At 56.9% G+C, this 22,457-nt stretch overlaps 2 protein-coding genes and 2 long non-coding RNA genes across 9 annotated transcripts in view; 3 read left to right on the forward strand and 1 right to left on the reverse strand.

Annotated features, from left to right (window-relative positions):
- Positions 1–8,686, forward strand: part of CENPV (centromere protein V) — a 43,990-nt gene extending 35,304 nt beyond the window's left edge. For 2 of the 5 annotated variants that reach the window (XM_084986469.1, XM_021066286.2), the window contains exons 4-5: positions 1,157–1,271; positions 2,122–2,437. In XM_084986469.1, the coding sequence (XP_084842595.1) occupies positions 1,157–1,271; positions 2,122–2,246 (240 nt within the window). In that variant the 3' untranslated portion in view covers positions 2,247–2,437. Of the gene's footprint in view, positions 1–819; positions 1,272–2,121; positions 2,438–8,323 lie in introns of those variants that run through there. The other 3 variants (XR_014822031.1, XM_084986468.1, XM_021066287.2) reach the window with 3 other exon arrangements.
- LOC146398430 (uncharacterized) lies at positions 5,776–7,907 on the forward strand. Its single transcript, XR_014822081.1, has 2 exons — positions 5,776–5,982; positions 6,079–7,907. It is a non-coding gene; the product is annotated as an uncharacterized LOC146398430 (long non-coding RNA).
- A 1,349-nt stretch (positions 8,687–10,035) lies between the features above and the next one.
- PIGL (phosphatidylinositol glycan anchor biosynthesis class L) overlaps positions 10,036–22,457 on the reverse strand; it is a 39,558-nt gene continuing 27,136 nt past the window's right edge. The window contains exons 3-7 of the mRNA XM_003132024.5: positions 17,426–17,516; positions 14,768–14,835; positions 13,483–13,514; positions 12,105–12,238; positions 10,036–11,125 (exon numbers count right to left, since the gene is read on the reverse strand). Of these exons, the coding sequence (XP_003132072.1) occupies positions 11,027–11,125; positions 12,105–12,238; positions 13,483–13,514; positions 14,768–14,835; positions 17,426–17,516 (424 nt within the window). The 3' untranslated portion in view covers positions 10,036–11,026. The remainder of the gene's footprint in view (positions 11,126–12,104; positions 12,239–13,482; positions 13,515–14,767; positions 14,836–17,425; positions 17,517–22,457) is intronic.
- Positions 11,895–22,457, forward strand: part of LOC102164805 (uncharacterized) — a 30,686-nt gene continuing 20,123 nt past the window's right edge. Inside the window, exons 1-4 of one of the 2 annotated variants that reach the window (XR_014822072.1) lie at positions 11,895–12,042; positions 15,906–16,112; positions 16,692–16,808; positions 17,429–17,580. This is a non-coding gene — a long non-coding RNA (uncharacterized LOC102164805). Of the gene's footprint in view, positions 12,043–13,433; positions 13,772–15,867; positions 16,113–16,517; positions 16,809–17,330; positions 17,581–22,457 lie in introns of those variants that run through there. The other variant, XR_014822073.1, reaches the window with a different exon arrangement.

Here is a 22,457-nt window from a genome sequence, read left to right on the forward strand (position 1 = left end):
GGGGAGGCCAGTGGGTAAGGGCGCAGCCAGAGAAGGGAGGGGGCCTGGGACGCTCGTTTATGGCGAGGTGAACAGCAGGGGAGGAGAAGCAGGCAGAGACCCCTAGAAGGATGGCGGGGGAGGGAGGAAAGGTGGGAGTGAGGCGTCCTCAGGAGGGGAGTGCGGAGCGGAGAGGTCAGGTTCAGAAGGACGAGTACGGAATCCGGTGGTCAGAGTTCCCGTTGTGGCTCAGCGGTGACAAACCCGATGAGCATCGCCGACTAGCATCCACGAGGACGTGGGGTCGACCCCCGGCCTCCCTCAGTGGGTTAAGGATCCGGCGTTGCTGTGAGCTGTGGTGTAGGTCACAGATGTGGCTCAGCAGCCGCAGCTCCGATTCAGCCTCTAGCCTGGGAACCTCCATGTGCTGCGGATGCGGCCCTAAAACAAATGCAGCGGTCAAGAGAGGTGACCATAGCTGCGTCGTCGTGGCGGATGGTGGTGATGTCTGATTGGGCAGCAAGAAAGAAGAAATGACCAGAGCTCAGTGTGTTGCAGTTTGATGGTGACAGGCCATGTGGTCCAGCAGGGGGGGGTCTTGCTGGTGGGTGCGTGGCACATGCGGTACAGGAGGGTGGGGGGCGGCTCCTCGTCCCTCTGATTTCTTGGGAGAAGGGGTGCAGTCAGACGTCTCTGGACAGGGGACCACTTGTCTCTGGTGTGGTGGGTATGGGGCGGAGGGGCCTTGGGGCACAGAGGGTCCGTCCCCCACCCGCCGAGGGCTGGGCTGACCCCCCTCCACCCAGTTCTCTGAACTGTCTGCTCACGTCCTCTGCCCAGCTGCCCGCGTGGTGTCCAGTGAGGAAGTTAGCCTTGTCCCTGACGTCTGGCAGATGTTCCTTCCTCCTTGGTCCTCCTTGAGCGGTGCTGTCCAGGGACGTGGGGGCCAGTCCCCTGGCTGACCCTCCTGTGTAGGCCGGGGACGCAGGCGAGGCCTGAGGCCAGGTGTTGTGTGCAGCGGACCTGGGGGAAGCCTGAGCGGTCCCGCTCCAGACTGCGGGGTCCTGTCCCGCTGACCCTGGGCGTGTCCTGGTGACTCTGGGCCCGGCGGGAGGGCTCTCCCCAGTCAGCCTTTGCCAGGCGTGTTTCTGTGGATGCCAACTGGTCTGCCTCCCAGGGCGCGGAGAGCATCACCACGTACACCTTCAACACGCACAAGGCGCAGCACACCTTCTGCAAGAGATGCGGCGTCCAGAGCTTCTACTCCCCCCGCTCCAACCCGGGGGGCTTCGGTGAGTGGGAGCTGCCCGCCGGCCGAGCGTGCTTGGGAGGGTGGGCGCTGGCACACTGGCCCCCGCCCGCCTCGCCAGGCCCTTTCCACGCAGCCTCCGGGCAGCGGGGCTCGGTGGCAGGTGTGTGGAGCCGGGCAGGGCCTCGCAGAGGCGTCCAGATCCAGGTCGGCGTGGCCTGCTGGTCAGGAGAGCGGGAGCGGGCGCAGGAGACGGGCTGGGGGTTTATGCTGCCCTTTAATAAACTGGCTGTTCAAACACCAGCAGGAGAACCCCCGGGCCCTCTTCGGGTCCCGCTTGGATGTGGGGGCAGCACAACCCTTAGACACTGTTGAGAGTGACAGCAGCTGCCCTGGAGTTGAGGGCGGGTGGCCCTGGGGTCCTGGGCCTGCCAGACGCGGCCTCCAGACCTGCAGCAGGTGGCTGCGCCATGGGTGGGGGTGGGGTGGGGGGCTGTGATGTCACACCCGCCTCCCCATAGCAGCTCGTTGGCTCCTCATCCATCACATGGAGAGTCTTTCCTGCCTCCCTTGAGGATCGCAAAGGGCTTTTGGAAAATAGAAAATCCTGTACAGTACGGGAGGCGTGTGATGCTTAGAAAGTCACCCTCCGAGCCCCGGATGAGGCCCGGGGGTCCTTCAGGCTGCGGCTCAGAGACTGCCCTGCGCTTGAGTCTTTCTGCCCTGCTGTCCTCCTGGCTGGTGCTGAGTGATGCCCGCCTCGGCCGCCCCGGTTCGGGACGTCTGACGCCCTGAGAGCTGGGGGGGTGAGCCAGGAGGCCGCCCCGTGAGCAGCTGTGGGAGTGTCCGAGAGCCGGCGCCTGGTCTGACCCGGGCTGGACCCCTGCCCGCAGGAATCGCCCCCCACTGCCTGGACGAGGGCACCGTGCGCAGCGTGGTGGTCGAGGAGTTCAACGGCAGCGACTGGGAGAAGGCCATGAGGGAGCACAAGACCATCAAGAGCCTGTCCAAGGAGTGAGCGCCCGCTGCCCGGCGGGGAGGCGGCCCGCGGCCCCCTCCTCCCTGCAGGTCCCTCGGGCCACAGTGTCTTCAGCGGCTCTGTCCTCCCGCAGCTCGGATTTGGATTTTGACATAGGCTAGTTGATACCCTTCTATCTCTTCCCGACTTTTGTGTGATCTTTTAGCAAAATAAATATTTTTAACATGAAAGCAGCTCCGGTGGCTTCTCCTTTCCTTTGTGCCTTGGCTTTGCTCCCGAGGCCACTTGGCGGCAGGTGCGACCTCTGTGCTGCGGGTGTCTGCCTCCGGCTTGGGAGGGAGGCTCGGGAGGCAGAGGAGCCGCCGTGAAAGATGCCGGAGGGCTCGTGGGCGCAGGCCGGAGAGCTGGGCAGGGAACGGAGCCCAGGGCTGCTTCGGAGGAGAGAGGCCGGCCCTTGGAGGCCCGGGGGTGGGAGTGAGTCTGTCTTCCTTTTTTTTTTTTTTTCCCAAGGTAAATCTGGTTCTGACGTCTCGTTTAGAAAATGACGAGATGCAACAAAAGGCACCATCTTCACTGTTTGCAAGTCACAGCTCCGCAGGGTCGGCTGTGTTCTCACTGTCGGGACACTGACTCCCAGGCCTCGTCATCTGGCAAAACTGAACCCTCCACCTGTAAGCAGCAGCTCTGAGCCTGGGAAGAAGTTGGCCGGAAAGAGAGGCTGAAGCTGGATGTGGACAGTGTTCATTTTGTAGGCATTGGGAAGCTCTGAAGTCTTTGGACGGCTTCCCCGCCCCCACCTTCCTTGTTTCACGTTGTTTCGTGTTATAATCAAGACTTTCTCTTTCTTTTTTGGCTGCACATGTGGCATGCAGAAGTTCCCAGGCCAGGGATCAAACTCGCGCCACAAAAGCAACCCAAGCCACAGCAGTGACAATGTTGAGTCCTTAAGCTGCTGGGCCACAAGGGAACTCCTTTTTTTCTTTTTTCTTTTTGTCTTTGTAGGGCTGCAACCTGCAGCATATGGAGCTTCCCAGGCTAGGGGTCGAATTGGAGCTGTGGCTGCCGGCCTATACCACAGCCACAGCAACGTGGGATCCAAGCTGCGTCTGTGACCCACACCACAGCTCATGGCAACACCGGACACTGAGCAGGGCCAGGGATCGAACCTGTGTCCTCATAGATGCTATTGTATTCGTTTCCTCTGCTCCACAATGGTTGTGACCAACCTGTTGGACAAGAGTTGTTTTTTTTTTTTTTTTTTGGCCTCACTTGCAGCTGAAGTATGTGTAAGTTCCTGGGCCAGGGATTGAACCTGTGCAACATCAGTGGCAATGCAGGATCCTGAGCCCTCATGCCCTAGGGAACCCCTAGCTTTTTGTGATTTATGTCTTATTTGGGAGTACATTCCTATCAAGCTTATAAACATACTACCCAGATTGATTTTCTTCTACTGTTCTCATAGTTTTTTGGTGCTTAAAAAAAAAAAAGGAATCTGACTAGGAACCACGAGGTTTTGGGTTTGATCCCTGGCCCTGCTCAGTGGGTTAAGGATCTGGCACTGCTGTGAGCTGTGGTGTGGTCAAAGGCACAGCTTGGATCTGGTATTGCAGTGGCTGTGGTGTAGGCCGGTGGCTACAGCTCCGATTAGACTCCTAGCCTGGGAACCTCCATATGTGCAGGTGTGGCATAAAAAGACAAAAAAAAAAAAAAAAAAAAAACCCATATAGTTCTTTAGTGGTTTTCATTTTTTATTTTATTTATTTATTTTTTGTGTGTGTGTGTTTTCTAGAGCCGCACCCGCGGCATATGGGCGTTTCCAGGCTAGGGGTCTAATAGGAGCCACAGCTGCCGGCCTACACCAGAGCCACAGCAACGCCAGGTCCGAGCCGTGTCTGCAACCTACACCACAGCTCATGGCAATGCTGGATCCTTCACCCACTGAGCCAGGCCAGGGATCGAACCCGAAACCTCATGGTTCCTGGTCGGATTCGTTCGCCACTGACCTCCCCTTCATTTTTCATTTTTGTCAGCGGTGCAAGGCCGGGTTTAGCTCTCTGTCCTCAAAATGGGGAACCATTGCATCACCTCTTCCCCTGGCTGACCATCCCTTAGTGATTTCAGGTGTGTTTTCTAGATAAGGTTGTTGCTGGACACTTGTTGTTTTTTAACCTTATTTTTCTACGGTCCCAATTATATCAGAGTCCTAAATGCCTAAAGCTTTACGATGTGCGCTTTAAAAAAAAATCTGCTAGTGTGCATCTTCCTCATTACTGTGTTTGGACTATTTTGTCTTCTAAATGAATTTTATTAAAATAATTGGGTGGAGTTCCCACTGTGGTCTAGTAGGTTAATGATCCAGCTTCTCTCTGTGGCAGCCCCCGTTCAGTCCCCCGCCTGGCACCGTGGGTGAAGGATCCAGCATTACTGCACTGTGGCATAGGCTGCAGCTGTGGCTTGGATTCCATCCCTGCCCTGGGCACTTCCATGTGCCACAAGTGCAGCCAAAAAAGAGATTAAAAAAACAAAATACTTTTTTTTTTGGCCACAGCATATAGCAACTTGATGTGGGCTCTCAGTTCCCAGACCAGGGATTGAACCCAGGCCTCAGCAGTGAACGCTCAGAGTCCTCACCACTAGACCACCAGGGAGCTCCTCAGATGAATGTTAGAATTGGTATCGTGAGGGCCGGACAAAGTCCTGTTCGGCTCTTGACTGAGAGCGCTCTGAGTTCCTAAGGCAGGTTGGGGCACCAGGCCTCCTCACGGTTCTCAGCTCCGTCACGGGGAGGGTGCTGGGTACAGGTCCTTGTCAGACAGATGATTTGCCAATACTTTTTCCAATTTCACTTCCTTGACGGTGTCCTTGGATGCACAAAGGTTTCTGTGCTGTCTTCGGCTGCTTGGGTGTCGGGTGTCGTATTTAAGAAGCTGTTGCCTCATCCAAGGTCACAAAAGTTAACATTTGTGTTTCCTTCCAAGAGGCGGATGATTTTAGCTCCTACTAATTAGGTCTTTGTAGTAGTTCTTAAAATCGGGACATGTGAGCCTTGCAGCTCTGTTCTTTCTTGAGATTGTTTTGGCTTCTGAGTCTCTTGCAATTCCATATGGTTTTAGGATCAGTTTGTCCATTTCTGCAAGAGACAGCTGGGATTTTTAGTGACTGAAATTTAGACAGATCTTGGAGTTCCCGTTGCGGCTCAACGGAAACGCATCTGACTAGGACCCATGAGGTTTCGGGTTTAATTCCTGACCTTGCTTAGTGGGTGAAGGAGCCAGCGTTGCTGTGAGCTGTGGTGTAGGTCGCAGACACGGCTCGGATCCTTCGTTGTTGTGGCTGCGGCAAAGGCCGGCGGCTGTAGCTCCAATTAGACCCGTGGCCTGGGAACCTCCATTTGCTGCGGCTCTAAAAAAGAAAGAAACATTTAGATCTCCTGTCAGAGAGAACGTATGTATGTGGGATGTATTCCTAGGTATTTTATAGTCTTGAAGCTGCTGAGTTGGGGCTTTTCCCCCCATTTCCGTTGCTGTCACATGATTCCGAATTAAAGCCGGTCTCTTGATTTCCGTAGGATACCTCGTGCCCAGCTGCCTCACCAGATCCCCTCCTGCGTTAGAGCGGATGTTTTGGCCTCTGGGGTTTCTGCCCAGCGCCCTCTCTTCCCGTCCTCACACCAGTTAATTTTCTCCGTCCTCCTCTGTCGGCTTCACCCTCCTGAACAGCCTTGATGGTCATGACAGTGGCCGCGTGTCCACAGAGTTTTAGGGCCTAGATGTTGGTAAATAGTCTTCATTATACTTCAGTTGTTACTTTTTCCCCTGTTTTTCTCGAAAGTTCTTACTAGGAACAGTGACTGAATTGTGTTATCTTTCAGCACCTGTACGTAAAAGAATACGGCTTTTCTCCTGGAGTCGTTGATGTAATGAGTTGTGTTGAAGGGCTTCCCAGAGTGGGACCACTCTTGCTCCCGGAATAGTACGTACTTGGTCATGGAGTAGTCCTTCTTTTGACACACTGCTGGAATCAGTTTGCGAATATTTTCTTTTATATTTTGCACCTATCTTCACAAATTGTTGGTTTTCTTTTTTGGGCTGTGTCGTGTTAGCTTGTCTGTGACCTGGAGTACTTTTCTGTCTACCTGATGCTCTAAATAATATTGGAATTATTTTTAGATAGCTGTCAAACCATCTAGACAAGGAACCTTAAACAAATCTGTTAGAATTACCTTCTCATTTTTTCTGCGGCTATGGGTCTGTTCTCTTGCACGAGTTCAGTAAATTCGAGTCCTGTGAAACCCTGGTAAGGAAGTGTCCTGCCGCTGGGCGTCGTGCAGTGCCTGCTCCCTAATCCTGTGCTCGAATGTGAGCAGCCAAAGCTGTCCTGGGAGCTGGGGCTGGAGCCGGTTTGGAGGTGACCCTGGCTTGGGACTTGCTCTGGAGCGTGTTTTACTTTGCAGAGGCGCAGCCTCCAGTGCAAGGAGTCAGCTGCCACGTCAGCACCTGGCCACACAGGGGTCCCTCCCTCCTTCTGGACTTGGCCCAGGAGCCCCCACCTCCTTCGGGTCCTGGGTGCGCCAGCTGGACTGATGCCGAGTCCTTGGAAGGTGAAAAGCCCCGGAGTTCGTAACTCTTGCGGTGGCACAACCTGGTGGTGTCTGGGTCTTGTCTCTGGCATCATGACAGGGTCTGGGAGTGGCCCAGCCTCACTCGGACGACATCCTTTAGGGTGTCGTTTTGCTGCCCTGGGCGTGCACGCCGTTTCTTAAAACCTGTCCGGTCCTTTCCATTTTTGGGGCTGTCACCTCCATTCTGTTCCCAGTCGTGGCACTGCCGTCTTCTCCCCTGGGTTGCGCTTGGCGGGTGTGGCTTACTTGACGTTCAGAGAAACTCACCCTTTCTCCTGCTTCAGTGGTTGGTTTACTCGTGTTAAATTCCTCCTCCTCCTTTCTCTTGATTTACATTGTTGGGTTTTTTAAAAATAGAATCACTTGTCAATCATTTTAAAGAAATAGACGTATTTAAGGCTATAAATTACCTGAAATACAGGTTCCACATAAGTGTAAACTTTATTACTTTTTAGATAATTTGTAATTTTCTCTGTTCTGGCAGCCATTTGGGAGGCAGTTTCTAAGTAAGGCAGTTGATTTCTAAGCAGGTTTTTTTTGTCATTTCATCATTTTATTGAATGTTATTTGATTATAATCCAAGAATGTGGCCTGCAAAATCTACTTTGAGGAGTTTATTCAAGATTTCTCAAGTTCCCATCGTGGCTCAGTGGTTAATGAATCCGACTAAGAACCATGAGGTTTCGGGTTCGGTCCCTGCCCTTGCTCAGTGGGTTAAGGATCCGGCGCTGCTGTGAGCTGTGGTGTAGGGCGCAGGTGTGGCTCGGATCCCATGTTGCTGTGGCTCTGGCCTAGGCCGGTGGCTACAGCTCCGATTCGACCCCTAGCCTGGGAACCTCCATGTGCCGTGGGTGTGGCCCTAGAAAAGACAAAAAAGACAAAAAATGAAATTTAAAAAATAGAAATTAAAAAAAAAGATTTCTTAGTGGCCGATAAATAATTGAGTTTTGTAAATATTCTGTCACATAAGAAGTGATTGCTGACTTTAAGTTCCTTATATTATTTAAATGCTGTGTGTTTTTGCCAATTTGATTTGTCGCAATTCTAAACGAATATTAAAGCCTTTTGTTATGACTCCATGTTTTATAAAGAGCTTGCATTTCTGAGAGATTTTGTTTCACGTACCTGGCTGCTCGGATGCTTGGCCTGCAGCTTCTCAGAGAGGGGCGTGAGCGTGCTGCGGTTGTGCAGTAGCCCCCGGGGTCCAGGTTTGACCTCTTGGATGTCTGAGGGCCTGCAGTCAGTCTCTCCTGCCTTCTGTCGGCCTTCGCTGGGTGTATGTGGCCGGCTCAGCTTTTGTTTTCGGCCTCTGTCGCCTGTTAAATGTCACTGGATTTTGTTCTAACTCAGTTTGAGAGTCTCTGTTTTGGTTGGGAATTCAGCTCATCTGTTATTTTTTTTCAAGTAACTGAAATCTGGTTTTATTCTTTTCCGGTCATTCCTATCATTATATTTTATCCTTTGCTTCCCTTTCCTTCTTTTCTTATTTTCGCAGGCTTTTAAGTCTCGTTTCCCGTTTTCCCCATGTGAATTCGGATCCTGTGCTTTTCGATGCTGCTCGTGGTGGCCTTTCTGGTCCTGTGTCTGTCTCCTTGTTGCCTTCCTCCCGAGCTCCCCTGGGGACCCCTGGGGACACCTTATCTTTCCTGACCTGAAATTTAGAATTTTGCCGGCATACTTGTGTATCTTTTTTTAAAAACAGGAGTTCCCTGGTGGCTCAGCAGGTTAAGGACCTGGCGTCCTCACTGCTGTGAGTCTGGTTGCTGCTGTGCCATGGGTTCAAGCCTGGGTCCCGGAACTTCTGCATGCTGCGGGCAAGGCCAAAAAAAAGAGATACATTAAAATAAAAAGTCAAAGCTGGCGAGGATACAGTGGGCCCTTCAGACGCGTGGTCTCTCAGTCGTGGGGTCCTTGCCCATCCCTGCCTGTGACCGTGCTCGGGCTCCCGGATGTGTCCTTCACGTCCCCTCTCCACTGTGACTTCGTTTTTTGGCCTCCCCCCGCCTCCGGCTCTGAGATGGACCTTCTGCCTGACGCCCATTTCGCTTCTGGCCTCTTCTGAGAGCCCCCCGGGGTCTGGGCCCGGCTGAGCTTTTGTGATCATTTTTGATGAGGTCTCTTGCATTAACTGCTCCCTCAGTGAGGGCTGGGAGCCCCCTCCCCCCAGCGGAGGCCCCTCCCTCTGAGGTTCCTGGGGGAGGGGCCCCTGTTTGTGCCCTTGGTGTCGGGGTGGAGGGGAGGGGGCTGAGAACTGGCAAAGGCCAGCCCTCCCCACAGCTGCCGGAGGGAGTTTGCGGGTCTCTCCTGCAGGGGGTCACCCTCCCCCAACCTTGGGGGGGTGGGGGCAGCACCCCCCCCCCCCGCCCCCAGCAGCAGCCTCCCAGGACTCTCCGCAGGGAATTCCTATTGAGTAAGAGTGTGTGTGTGTGTGTGTGTGTGTGTGTGTTTCATTTCCTTTTTACAGCCGCACCTGCAGCATCTGGAGGTTCCCAGGCCAGGGGTCCATTCGGAGCTGTAGCCGCCGGCCTCGACCACAGCCACAGCAACACGGGATGCAGCTGCGTCTGCGACCTACACCACAGCTCACGGCACCGCCGGATCCTTAACCCACTGAGTGAGGCCGGGGATCGAACCCCATCCTCATGGACACCATGTTGGGTTCTTGGCCCGCTGAGCCACAGGGGGAGCTCCTGTGTGTGCGTGTGTGTGTGTGTGTGTGTGTGTGCGTGCGTGCGTACGTGCGTGTGTGTGTGTGTGTGTGTGTGTGTGTGTGTATTTTCCTTTCTTCATGAGCCCCCACCCGCATCTCCCTTGAGGTTGGTGCCGCCCTCTTTGGGGGAACCAGGAACTTCCAATCCTTGTCCCAGGCCGCGGGCTACCCCACAGCAGGTGTCCCCACCCCAGGGCCAGGGACGGACGGCTGCGCTCAGGCCGCCTGCTGGGCTCTACTGCGCGGGGTCGTCTGCCCGAGGAAGGCTGCTTTCTGGGAGCTGCCCAACCTCTTCCTGCCGGGGCTGCGTCCCACGGGGGTCCCTTCCCTAGCCCCAGGGGCTGGAGGCAGCCCCGAGCCCTGTCCCAAGGAGAACCAGCTCTGCTCTAGCGGGGGGCCCAGGGCAGGGCTGGTGGTGCCCAGGGCCCTGTGCAAGAGGACGGCCGGAGCGCAGGAGCCTGCCCTTGGCTGACACGGACCCGTCCTGCACCAGGATCTGCAAATAAAAGGTTAGTTTATTTTCTTTTTCCACCTAGACTTTTACTTCATTTACTTAAAAAAAAAAGGTCCGCATGTAGATTAAGACAAAAGGAGCAGGAAGTGAGCCTCAAGTCCCACCACCTGGAAGCAGCTGCTGTTGATAATCCTTTTTCTTTTTTTCTTTTTAGGGCCACACTCGTGGCATCGCCTTTGGGCATCGTCTCCTCTGCAGGGGCCATCGCCGTCCCATCTTGCAGGTGAGGGAACTGAGGCAGAAAAGGGCCTGAGCCCTGGGCCGAGGCCCCGGAGCTGGTAGTCTGGCCTCACCCCGAGTCCCCGTCTGCTCCCTGCCCCGGGCCACCTCCTGCCCTGGGCTCCCAAGCCGACCTCTCCTCTCCCTGCACTTGGGCTTGTAGCACGATTTTAAGACATAATTCTTGGCTGCAGAGAGAAGCTCCAGGTTTCTCTTCCTGTGTCCTGCCTCTCCCGGATGGCGCACGGGGAGCCATTTGACTGTAAGCTCCTTGCCGGCAGGCCGGGCACCGCGGTCTCCTTGGGAAGCGCTGGGCATGGTGATTGGGCCTCGGCAGCCCGGCCTGCAGCAGTGACGTTAAACGGAGACGTTTCCCTAGACGCAGATGTGGCCTGTGCAGGAACCAGGGTTGGACGAATTCAGCGGAGACTGGTCCTCGGTGCGTGTGTCTGTCTGGTGACAGCATGAAAATACACGGCACCTGAGAAGGGATTTCAGCGCCTCGAGGCTCTTTTGTAACGACAGGGGGCTGGGGTGGGGGTTGACTGCACTGTGCCCTTGGGTGAGCTGTTTCCCACAAGAGCTTGAGACGCAGCGGGGTGCCTGGAGTCATCCTCAGGCTGGCTGGTGTGCGGTTGTTTGGTTTTGCTCCCAGAGGGGGACACTCTGGTCTGCACAGCCTCCCTTTGGGCAGAGGCCGGCCGACCGGCTGGAGGGGCGCCGTGCCCGCTGCGGACGAGCCCTGGCCCCCAGGCTCAGAGGCGGCGCAGGGAGTTGATCCTCAGGTACCTGGAGAAGAGCACGTACAGGCGGCGGAACCAGAGGAGCTGGCTGCGGTGGCGGGACATGGCTTTCTAGAAGAATCAGAGGGTGGCTGTGAGCAGAGCCCTGCCTCCTCGCCTCTTGCCACCCGCCCTCATGCCCGTGCGACAGCCGGATCTGGCGTCTTCTTGGACCTTTATACCTCCCTGGACTGGCCCCCCAACCTCCGCCTCCCCTCCCGGGTCCTGGCTCGGCTCTGCGAACAGCGGGAGGCGCTGCTGCAGCAGAGGGTTGGGGAGTAAAGGGCTGCAGTTAGTGCGGCCTTTGAACAAAGAGATGGAGAAACTCATGAGCCTCAGCGAGCAAGTGGGCTGTAAAGCTGGGATGTGACCCTGTCTGCTTGATTCTGCAGCCTACGCTCGTTTCTTTGGTTTTGGCCATGTCCGCGGCATGTGGCAGTTCCTGGGCCAGGGATTGAACCAGAGCCACAGCAGCAACAACGCTGGATCCTTAACCTCGGAGCCACACAGGAACTCCTGCAGTAGGTTTTTTGTTTGTTTGTTTGTTTTAGGGCCACACTAGGGGCACATGGAGGTTCCCAGGCTAGGGGTCCACTCGGAGCTACAGCCGCCGGCCTACACCACAGCCACAGCAACGCGGGATCCGAACCCACAACCTCATGGTTCCTAGTCGGATTCGTTTCCGCTGCGCCACAGGGGAACTCTGTGGCATCGCACTTTGCGTGTGCCGTGCACACTGTTTATATAGAGGACGTGCTGGGTTAGCAGGGATCACCTCCGACCGGTGGGAGCGCAGGTAATTTTCATGAATTATTTTCTTCTTTCTTTTATGTATCTCCAGGGTTTCAGCATGAGCCTGTGCTACTTGCTTCTTTCCCACATGTGTGATTTCTCTCATCGGAACACAAGGGGCACGTGCCTGAGTGTCTGCAGCTCCCGAGGCCCCGCTGCGGGCCAGCCTGGGGGGCACTGCCGCCGTGAGGCCTTCGGTGAGGGGCTCTGAGGAGCTGGGGTCTGGGGCGCAGATCTGGGGCGGGCGGGCTGTCCTCACCTGGGCCTGGGCCACCTCCTGGCGGGTGAGCACGAAGAGGGCATCGCGGGCGAGCAGCAGGGAGCAGGGCAGGTCCAGCAGGGAGATGTACTTCCGCAGCCGGTTCACAGACTGCAGTGCGAGCACCTTGCACCCTGGGGGGCGGGGCATCCAGGCTCAGTGCCCCGCCTCCCTCAGGCTCCAGGCAGGGTGGCGGCCGCGCCGTGGCACCAGAGCTGCCCTCTGTCCCTCATCCTCACAGGTAAGAGGGGCGGAAGGGCCCCAGGACACCCAGCAGGAAAGGGCGGCTGCCAGGGGCCGGGGCCAGGCTGCACCCAGGACTTCTGTCCCGGGAGGCCAGACACCTGCTTCCTGCTCATCACTACAGAACTGAGGGGCCCTGGGGGCCTCGGTTTTCTCCTCTGTAAGATGGGCTGGTAGTGAGTGCAGGCCGCCTGTCTCCCGGGTTGGGAAGAATCAAAGGCACGGAGTCCTGCTCTTACGCCCTCGCGGCCCCGTCATGCAGTGAGCCCAGCCAGAGGGGACACTGCCTGCGTGGTCACCCCGCCATCCTCAGGCTCCCCTGGGAGGGACACCTGCCATGGCCCTTTACTAGAAACGGCTCAGAGCAGTTAGGCGCGGGGGTCACGCGGCGACCGGCCAGGCGGGTCCGACGCCTTCCTGTGAGTTAGAAACGTCAGACGTTGGGGCCCACCTGCCACTTACGACTGGGCTGATCAGCTGGGGGTGGACGTGGGTCTCGGGGGACATCCCCGAAGATTACAGACCTGCCAGTCGGGGGGTGAAGCCCCGGGGAGGGGGTGGATTTCATGCGCCAACCTGGCTGGGCTCAGGTCCCCAGGTCCCTGGCCGAACACTCTTTTCGGTGTGTCTGTGACTGTTGCGTGGACAGCTCAGCAAAGCAGAAGGCCTCCCCTGAGGGGGCCTCGTCCGATGCCCCGACAGAGCAGAAGGTGGAGGGAGGGGGACGGTTCCTTTCTGCCTGCCCAGCTGGCCCTGGTCCTCCGCCCTGAGCCTGGGGTTTGCGGCAGGAGCTCCCCATCCTCAGGCCTTTGGACTCGACTGAATGATGCCCGCTGCTCGCAGGCGGCGGATGGGGGCGTCTCGGCCGCCTTACTGCACGCGCAATGCCCGGCCTCGCCTCTGTCTACGCTCCCTGTTGGTTCTGTGTCTCAAGAGCCCTGCCTGACACTTGGCCTCCCTCCCGCCCGGGGTGTGGAGACCCGGGGACGGCTGTGGCAGGCGGCACCCCGAGCTCCTCAGGAGCGGGGGGCCCCGCCCCGCCCCGCCCCGCCTGGCTGAGGACAGCTCTCTGCCTTTACCAGCCTCACCCTCGTGGGACAGTGGCTGGCGGCTGGGCAGGAGGGAAGGGCCTTACCTTTAGGGAGCTTCCCTTCTGCGCACAGGGTCCTGGAGGAGGGAGAGGAGTGACAGTGAGGACGACTCCGCCGCGCTTTGCGGGCAGGGCCTTCAGAGCCAGAGTGCCCTCCCTGGGCCCCGCTCTCAGCCTCTGGGTGGTCTCTGCGTCAGTCACTGTGTCGGGTCCTCGGAGTCCACGCCTCTGGCCACGGCTGAAGGGACCAGGGTGGGCCCCTTTCCCAAGCTCGGCCGAGGTGGCCGGTGGCTCCTGAAGCGCCCTGTCCACGCTCTGCCCATCAGGGGTGAAGGTAACGACGGTGGACTCGAGTTTTGTCTTGAAATTGCGAGGAGAGTGTGGTGGGAGGGGATCTTAAGTGTTCAGTGGCACTTCTTCCCTGCTGGTCCGTCCCCGACCCCTGACAGCAGAGGCCGCCCTGTGCTCACGGCCTTGAGAGGAGGGCGGGGTGGCCCAGCGCAGTGACCTTGTTCATGGCACAGACTGGGGCCTGGCGCGCAGCTGCTGCCGAGAGGGGCTCCGGTCAAGGCCGACCGTGCATGGGGCTCTCGGCCGTCGGGGAGGCCCAGCCGCGCTGCTGCCTTGGTTTCTGTGACGCAGGCACAGTGGGCCTCACCCGGCAGACGGAGGGACAGGCCTGGCTGAGCCCGAGAAATGTGTCCTGGAGGTGGGGAGGCAGCAGGGCGGGTCGGGAAGGGGAGGAGGGGGCAGCCAGGGAGGCTTGTGGGGGAGGCTGGGGGGCGATGGGGGCTCCGTGAGCCTGCGTGTGGGGCTCTTAGAGAACACAGCGTAGGATGCCGGGAGGGTTTTGGGGTGCAGGCTCCCCGGGGACCCCGCAGCTGTGCGTGTTGCAGGCAGTGTTGAGGAGGGGCCGCTACAGGCCCAGGAGGCCGAGCTGAGTCCATGCCAGCCTCAAGCCCAGGCCCCAGGGCGACAACGGGGCTGGAAAGACCCTCCCGAGCTGGCCCGTCCCCCGCGGGGCTGCACGAGAAACGGCATCCGGGCCAGGGCACCGCAGCCTCCCGGGCAGGGCGGCCTCCGGCTGGGCTGCGCTGCAAGGAGTTCAAAGGGGCCTCTAGCCGTCTGAGGCCACTGAGTGAGAATCCCTCGTCCCCCACTGGGCGAAGCCGTGGGGTCAGGAAGCTCTGTCCTGAGGCTGGAGGGAGGCCCCGGGTTGGGGGACTGCACGTGGAGAGAAAACAGGGCTCCGACGACGCAGCTGGAGGCCTCGGGGCCCAGCCCGGGCCCGTGCGCAACCCCGCTCCTCCACCCTCACCCTGACTCCTACCTGGCGGCCGCATACAGGGCCACGTGGTTGCTGTGACCACTCACTCCGCCTGCGTCGAAGGTCACCACCTGCCGAGAGACACAGGGTTTCCCTGGGGACCGTGCGGACTGCTCCCCCGCCTCCCTCCAGAGCCCGGGGAGCACAGGAGGCCCCGGACTGCCTCGGGGGCCGAGTGGGGGCACACGGTTTCTGTGGGTTTGCTGCTTGCTCTGGTCCTGGCCAGGGGAGCAGAGCGGAGTGGGGCCAGCCCGGAACCTGGCCTCATGCTGCCTTTGTTTCTTATCTGCCTGGCCCCTCGAGCACACTGGTTTCCTGGCTGGTGACCTGTGACCCTTGTTCGTGTCGGTGCTGCCCGATTTGTCTGGTTTCTTTTTTTTTTTTTTTTTTTTGGTCTTTTGTCTTTTTTGTTGTTGTTGTTGTTGTTGTTGTTGTTATTGTTGCTATTTCTTGGGCCGCTCCCACGGCATATGGAGGTTCCCAGGCTAGGGGTTGAATCGGAGCTGTAGCCACCGGCCTACGCCAGAGCCACAGCAACGCGGGATCCGAGCCGCGTCTGCAACCTACACCACAGCTCACGGCAACGCCGGATCGTTAACCCACTGAGCAAGGGCAGGGACCGAACCCGCAACCTCATGGTTCTTAGTCGGATTCGTTAACCACTGCGCCACGACGGGAACTCCTGTCTGGTTTCTTCCTTGTGCCATGTCAAGGGCGTGAAAGCGCTGAGGGACTTTCTCTTTCATTCGTTATTTTGGCCATGCCTGTGGCATTCAGAAGTTCCGGGGCCAGGGATGGAACCCTAGTCATAGCAGTGACAGTGCTGGGTCCTTAACCCACTGAGCCACCAGGGAAATCCCTGGTCCTTCTATTTTAAACCACAGAACACTGACCTCATATACAGAAAAACCTGCTACAATAACAGCAGCTGACATTCACTGAGCCCAGACACGGGGGAGGGCTATCAAGTAAAAGAAAATTTCAAGTCCTGTCAACCTATCCTGAGTCAAATAAGCTGGAACAATAAAAACAAAATAAAAACACATTTATGACATGAGACGTCTGAAAACATATAATGATATAAGTGAATTATTACTTTTCAGGTGTGATAATGGCTCTGTGTGTATTTTTTTCTTTTTAGGGCCGCACCTGCAGCACATGGAGGTTCCCAGGCTGGGGCTCAAATCAGAGCTGCAGCTGCCGGTCTACATCACAGCCCACGGCAACGCCAGACTTTGACCCCCTGAGCGAGGCCGGGGGTGGAACCTGCATCCTCACGGCTACTGGTCGTGTTCATTACCGTTGACTCACGCCGGGAACTGCGGCGCTATGTGTTGACACAAACTCGGTAAGTACCTTTTAGAAAGGCATACTGAACATTTAAATGTGCAGTATGGTCCCGAGGACTGGCTTGACGATAACATGGGCGGCGGGGAGGTGAACAGGTGTTTAAGGGAAGATAACATTGACGGAGTTAATGATTACGGAGGCTGAGTGATGGAAAGATGAGGTTATCAAACTATTCTTTCTACATATGCTTGAAATTCTCCATAGTGGGAACATTTTCCAAGGCTTAGAACAATCTAATCATAGTGTGTGGCGGGTACGTGTCATGCATTTGTCAAAACCCACAGGACGCACGGCAACAGGCGTCCACTGTGCTGTCAGCTATGGACTATCCCCCCCCACCCCGTGGGAAGGCACCGCCGGGAGGGCTGGTGGTGCCCCCCCTGTTGGTGACCTGTGTTTCCAGCCAGGACAAGAAGGGCAGTCAGCTCAGCAGGCAGGACCAGGGCCCACCTGCAGCCCACCTCGTGTGAATTCTGAGCAGCCAGTTACGAGCCGCTTCTGGGCCACGTGGACCCAGTTTCCACCATTGGAACCCAGAGATGGTCTGACGATCGTGGCCACAAAAATCTGCTCCCAGCACAGGTCTAGTGAGTTCACCCGCCGGCAGGAGCTGAATCCTTCACCAGCGAAAGCCTCCCGTGTCTCTGCCAGCAGGCTCCCTCTTTTCACAAGGATTCATCAGGACTTAAAGCAGGTGATTGGGGCTTTACATGGTAGGCATTTCAGGAGTCACTCAGGAAGGGTTGTCACGATTGCAGACGGCTGCCGGGGGCGGAGCGCGGAGGTGGCAGCTCCCAGGCTGTGCAGCCCGCGGGTGAGCCCATGTCTGCTGGTGCTCTAGCTGTGCCGGGAGGTTCCCCCGCGTTTACTGATTGTGCTCACGTTTCTGGAGTGCGAAATCAAGGCCTGAAGCCCAGGGAGCTGCTCCACCATCCGCCCCTGGGCAGCTGCAGGGCCCCCCCGAGCCTCACTTTCCTCAGTGTGAGATGAGACCTGTAACGTTTACCGCCGAAGTCAGAGTGATTCTCTAAGATGAAAACGCTTGGTAGGAAGTTCGAGGCCAAGGCGGGTCCCGGCACACGTGCGCGGGGACCTGAGTTTCGGGGGCTGCGGGTGGGGGTGGGAGGGGGAGCTCAGCTCGGGAAAGACGTGGCCCCTACCCGAGCACTGGGTTTCGGTCACAGCCTCAGGAAAGGCGTGTTCGTTCCCCCGACAGGTCTAAGAGGCAGGGCTGGGCCTCTGCTGAGAGCGACCGGCTGCCCGGGGTGACCGGCCCGGCTCTGCTTTCTGCTTTCGGGGGGCGCCCCTTACCAGGTCGATGCTGTTCAGCTCTATGTGCCGGAGGAGGACGTCGGCCACCCGCCCTGGGTCCCACCGCACAGCCGGGTTGTCTGGGAAGTCCCTGGAAGGAAGAGGCACAGCGGCGTCACCGTTTCGAAGCAGGCTGAGCTTGTCCCTGAGCTCTGGTAGGTGTATGGGTGGCCCGTCGGAGGGGACACGGCCAGGAGTGGCTGCCGGACCCTGCACCGCGCGCTTTGGGAGCTTTGTGCTTGGGGCCGATGGGAGGAAGCAGACATCAGGGAGACAGGCCCTGTCCACCAGCTCGGATGCAGGGTAGAGGGACGTGTGTCTGTATGGGTCACGGGGACCACGCATTGGTCAAGGGTACAAAGTTTGTCACTTCGTGTAGCCTCAGACACCTGTTGAGGAGCCTGGATGGATGGTGCTGAGAGGCCTGGTGCGAGGTTGTTAGGGTTGTGTGACCCAGGATTTCTGGCTGCAAAGCGGAGAGGTTTCAGCCCCGGGGAGCTGGGCCCCCGCCCCCAGGCCGCCTGCAGGGGCAGAGGGCTCCCCTCCCGCTGCTGGAGCTGAGGCCGCGGCCCCATCTAACTTCAGTTTGAAGGTGTTATTCCTAGTCTTGTAAAGGGGGCCACCTCCGCACTCAGGTCCCGGGTGACCCCCACATGCCACCAGGAGAACACGGGCTTTCTCTGCCTCCCACCCGGCAGGGGCTCTGAGCGCTCTCTGGACAAAGGCCGTGAAGGGACCCTCCAAGGACCTCGGTCAAGGGAGAGTCACGGGGGCTTCGCGGGGGGAATACGACGTGACCTCAGTACCAGGTGGCACGCGGGTGCGTCCCTGGCCTCCCTGGCGCCCTCTCCCAGCTCCCTGGGCGCCTCCTATCCAGGTGGCTTTGTGCTCTGCCAGGCCCTGTCCTGCTAGCCCTCCCGCTGGACACATAGCGGTGACGCAGGGGCCAGCCCTGCTCCCTGGGAGCGGAGCTGAATTCAGGCTGTAGCCTGTGACCTGCTGAGCTCGAGGGGGAGGAGAGACAGGACTCGGGGAAGACGGCCTGAAAGCAGCCTCGGCTCGCGGCCCTGACAGGGTGGGGGCCTCGCGACGGTGGCCAGGCGTCAGAACCGACCCCCAGTGTCCCCTTGGCTGGAGGGGTGGGACAGCAGCTGGCTGAGCCCATGGATTCGCGGGTCTGGGACGACGCCCGGAGCTGGGCAGCTCACGGCCGCTGCCCTTTCTGTGCCGAGAACGGGCTCCGCCCGCAGGGCACCGGCCTTAGAGCGAGGTCCCCGGAACGGGTCTCTCCACGCCCTTCTCTCGGGCTGAGCGCGCCGACCGGGGATGAGGTCAGCCGTCTGGGGCCCTTGGACGGTAACCCCGCTTGTGACCTGGCACGTGCGATTCGGCAGCTCTGCTTTTGGGATCTCGTCCACACCCCCGTGGCCGGGCCCTCGCAGTGTCCCCAGTCTGTGTCCCGCGTGATCCCTTGACTGCTCTTTTCCGGGAGAGGGACTAAGATAAGCTGCGCGAGGAGGTTGTTTGAAACTGTAAAGCGACAGGTCGGTGTCAGGGTGCGGCTGTCACGAGGCGCTGGCCTCCGCCACGGAGCCTCCCGGGGGCGCTGGGGGCCGACGACAAGACCGCCCTCGTTTCTGACGAGAAGCGCGAGTCCAGGGGTCCCCAACCCACCCTCAGGTGTGAGGATCGCAACTCACCGAGAGCTTCTCTGGGCGACAGGCTTATGGGTTTTCAGGAAATGACACAGGAAAATCAGAAGGGGGAGGGGACACAGGGCAGAGTCCAGAGGGCGTGGAATGCCGGGGGGGGGGGGGGGCTAACGCTCCCTGGCCCTGGAGTCTGGGCACAGTCCTGCCAGCTCTGGTGTGTGACGATACCACGGGGCACTGCCCACCAGGGAGCTCACCCTTGCTTCGTGTCCAGAGCCTCTACTGGCTCCATGACTCAGGCATGATCCCTGGATTGCCTCCAGCCCCGGGATCGATCTCAGCCTGAAGGTGGACCTGACACCCCACGACCCAGAGCCTGGGAGCTGAGGTGGTGCCACTCCTTCCCCAAGCAAAGGCACTGCCATCAGCTGTGACCTAAACTACCTCCCAGAAGCCAAGGGCCAAGGCCAGACCTCTCTGGGCGAGGCCAGATTCTTTATGACAAACCTTACCTGCATCAGGGAGGGAGCCTACAGAGCTTTTCTAGCAGCTACGGCCTGGACCGCCCCCCAGCACCTAATTAGAGGGCACAGTCCGTTCGTTTCCATTGTGTTGTGTCTCTCCACCTATAGACTGAGATGAGGACAGACCTGCGCCTCACAGCCCTAGTTCGCATGTGTGCTTTGTACCATTCAAGTCAAAGAGTGGTTCACTTAAACACACGCGACAATGAATGAGGCTGACCAGGCGCCAAGCTCTGTGTCAAGGGGCTGTACTGGTGGCAGGCTTCAGTTCTCTACACCCCTCTCTGGGGGTCGGAACATGCAAGTAAGAGCTGTGGAAGATAATTTTTTTTTTTTTTTTTTTTTTTTTGGCTGCATGGAGAAGTTCCCAGGCCAGGGATTGAACCCATGCCACAGCAGTGCCCCAAGCTGAGGCAGTGACAATGCCGGATCCTTAACCCACTGCCCCACAGGAGAACTCCAGAAGATAGCAATTTTATAAAACAGATTAGGGGCAAAAAAAAAAGTGTGAATTGCTGAGAAGAGCAAGGCATCCCAACTGGGACTACTTGCCTCCAAGGCAGAGAGAGACACAGCTTGACAATGGGAAATTTAAAACTACTCAGTGTAGAAAAAGTGACTCTTCTGAAACCAACTATATGAGCTGTCTTTTGCCTGAAGTTCAGCCCTAATCAGCTCAAGGCTTGGCTCCAAGTAATAACTTTTGCAATAATGGATCTTTTCTTCTCTGATGGATTAACAAGTCCGCCTTAGAGAAACATGCTGGCGGAATGGAAACACCGGTGTGAGTCAGCCGCTGGCCCCTCCTGAGGGAGAGCTGGCCATGGCCTCTGGCCCACTTCCTCCGCGCTGTCCTGCCTCTCGCTGGCTGGAGTGTGCGCCGCGGGCCGGAACCTAAGCAGCCTCCTTGGTCCAGGAAGTAATCTTGGGTACGAAAGCCGGACACAGCAGAGTGACCGACAAGAAGGAACCCGGTCCCTCACCCCCGCCCCAGACAGCGCACTGCCTCGCACAGTTCTTGGGGTACTTGTGGCTATGCCGTCATTTTCTGCATCACCAGATCCTGATTTAAATATGCCATCATTTTTTGAGGCATCCATTTGATTATTTAGGTTGTTTCCAATTTTTATTGTTGAAATAAGGTAACTGGTATCTCTGTACATAACTCTTTGTATGCATCTCGGTATTTCCATGGGGTAAAAGCAGAGGGATGTAACTTCTGAGTCCAAGGTGAAGAGAACCTGGGTAGATCTCCTTGTTAAGACGAGGGAGTGAGAGTTCCCGTTGTGGCCCAGTGATTAAAGGACCTGACTAGCATCCCTGAGGACGCAGGTTCGATCCCTGCCCTTGATCAGTGGGTTAAGGAGGCAGTGTTGCTGTGAGCTGTGGTGTAGGTTGTAGATGCAGCTCGAATCCCGTGTTGCTGTGGCTGTGGTGTAGGCCGGTGGCTACAGTTCTGATTGGACCCCCAGCCTGGGAACCTCCATGTGCCACAGGTGCAGCCCTAAAAAGACAAAAAGAAAAAAAAAAAAAAAAAAAAAAAAAGGCAGGCAGCCAGGTAACTTACCCCGAGTGCAGCACCAGGGAGAGAGAGATATGGGTGTTTCACAGGCTGAAGGGAGAGACCAACAGGGACAGCTCTTACCAGGAGCCCCAGGCTGCCTAAAACCTCCAGTGTCTCACACCCACTTTCTTAGCCTGTGAGCTCCCTGAAAGCCCAGCTGGTTGGCCCCTTACAGCCAGAGGGGGCTGGGAGCTGGCTGGACAGGGGTGAGCTACATGGCGCCGAGGGCCAGACGGAGTGTTGTCAGGACCCCAGCCCCACTCCTGGGAGATCCCCGGGTGTGGTTCGAAGCCAGCAGGAAAGCAGGAATCAGGCCGCCCAGGGAAGTGGAGCTTTCTAGTCAAGGAACACCTGGCAAAAGACCTGTCCTCTGAAAACTCTAAGACACTGATGAAAGAAATCCAAGATGACACAAATAGTTGGAAAGACATCCCATGCTCTTGGATTGGAAGAGTCAATATTATCAAGATGACTATCCTACCCAAGGCAATCTACAGATTCAATGCAATCCCTATCAAATGACCAAGGACACGTTTCACAGAACTCAAACAAAATAAAGTTTGTTTGGAAGCACAAAAGACCCAGAATAGCCAAAGACATCCTGAAAAAGACAAATGGAGCTGGAGGAATCAGGCTCTCTGACTTCAGACTATACTACAAAGCAACAGTCATCAAAACCATATGGTACTGGCACAAAGACAGAAATCTAGATCAGTGGAACAGGATAGGACCAGAATTAAACCCACACACCTACAGCCAACTCATCGATGACAAAGGAGGCAAGAATACACAATGGAGAAAGGACAGCCTGTTCAATAAGTGGTGCTGGGAAAACTGGACAGCCACATGGAAAAGAAGGAAATGAGAACACTCCCCAACACCATACACAAGAATAAACTCCAGATGGAGTAAGACCTAGATATAAGACCAGACACTATAAAACTCTTAGAGGAAAACATAGGCCAAACACTCTATGACATAAATGAAAGCAACATCTTCTCAGATCCACCTCTTAGAGTCATGACAGTAAAAGCAAAAATTAATGGGACCTAATTAAACTTCTGCACAGCAAAGGAAACCCGAAACAAAACGAAAAGACAACCCGCAGAATGGGGGAAAATCTTTGCAAATGAATCGACTGACGGATTAATCTCCAAAATTTATAAACACCTTCTGCAGCTCCATACCAAAAAAAATAACCCCATCCAAAAATGGGCAGAAGATCTAAACAGACAATTCTCCCAAGAAGACATACAGATAGCCAAAAAACACATGAAAAGATGTTCAACCTC

This window comes from Sus scrofa, chromosome 12 (assembly GCF_054392235.1).
Source record: "Sus scrofa isolate SSC_HxYL_T2T_F1_AM1 chromosome 12, Sscrofa_HxYL_maternal_Yorkshire_Landrace_v2.0, whole genome shotgun sequence".
Lineage (NCBI taxonomy): Eukaryota > Metazoa > Chordata > Mammalia > Artiodactyla > Suidae > Sus > Sus scrofa.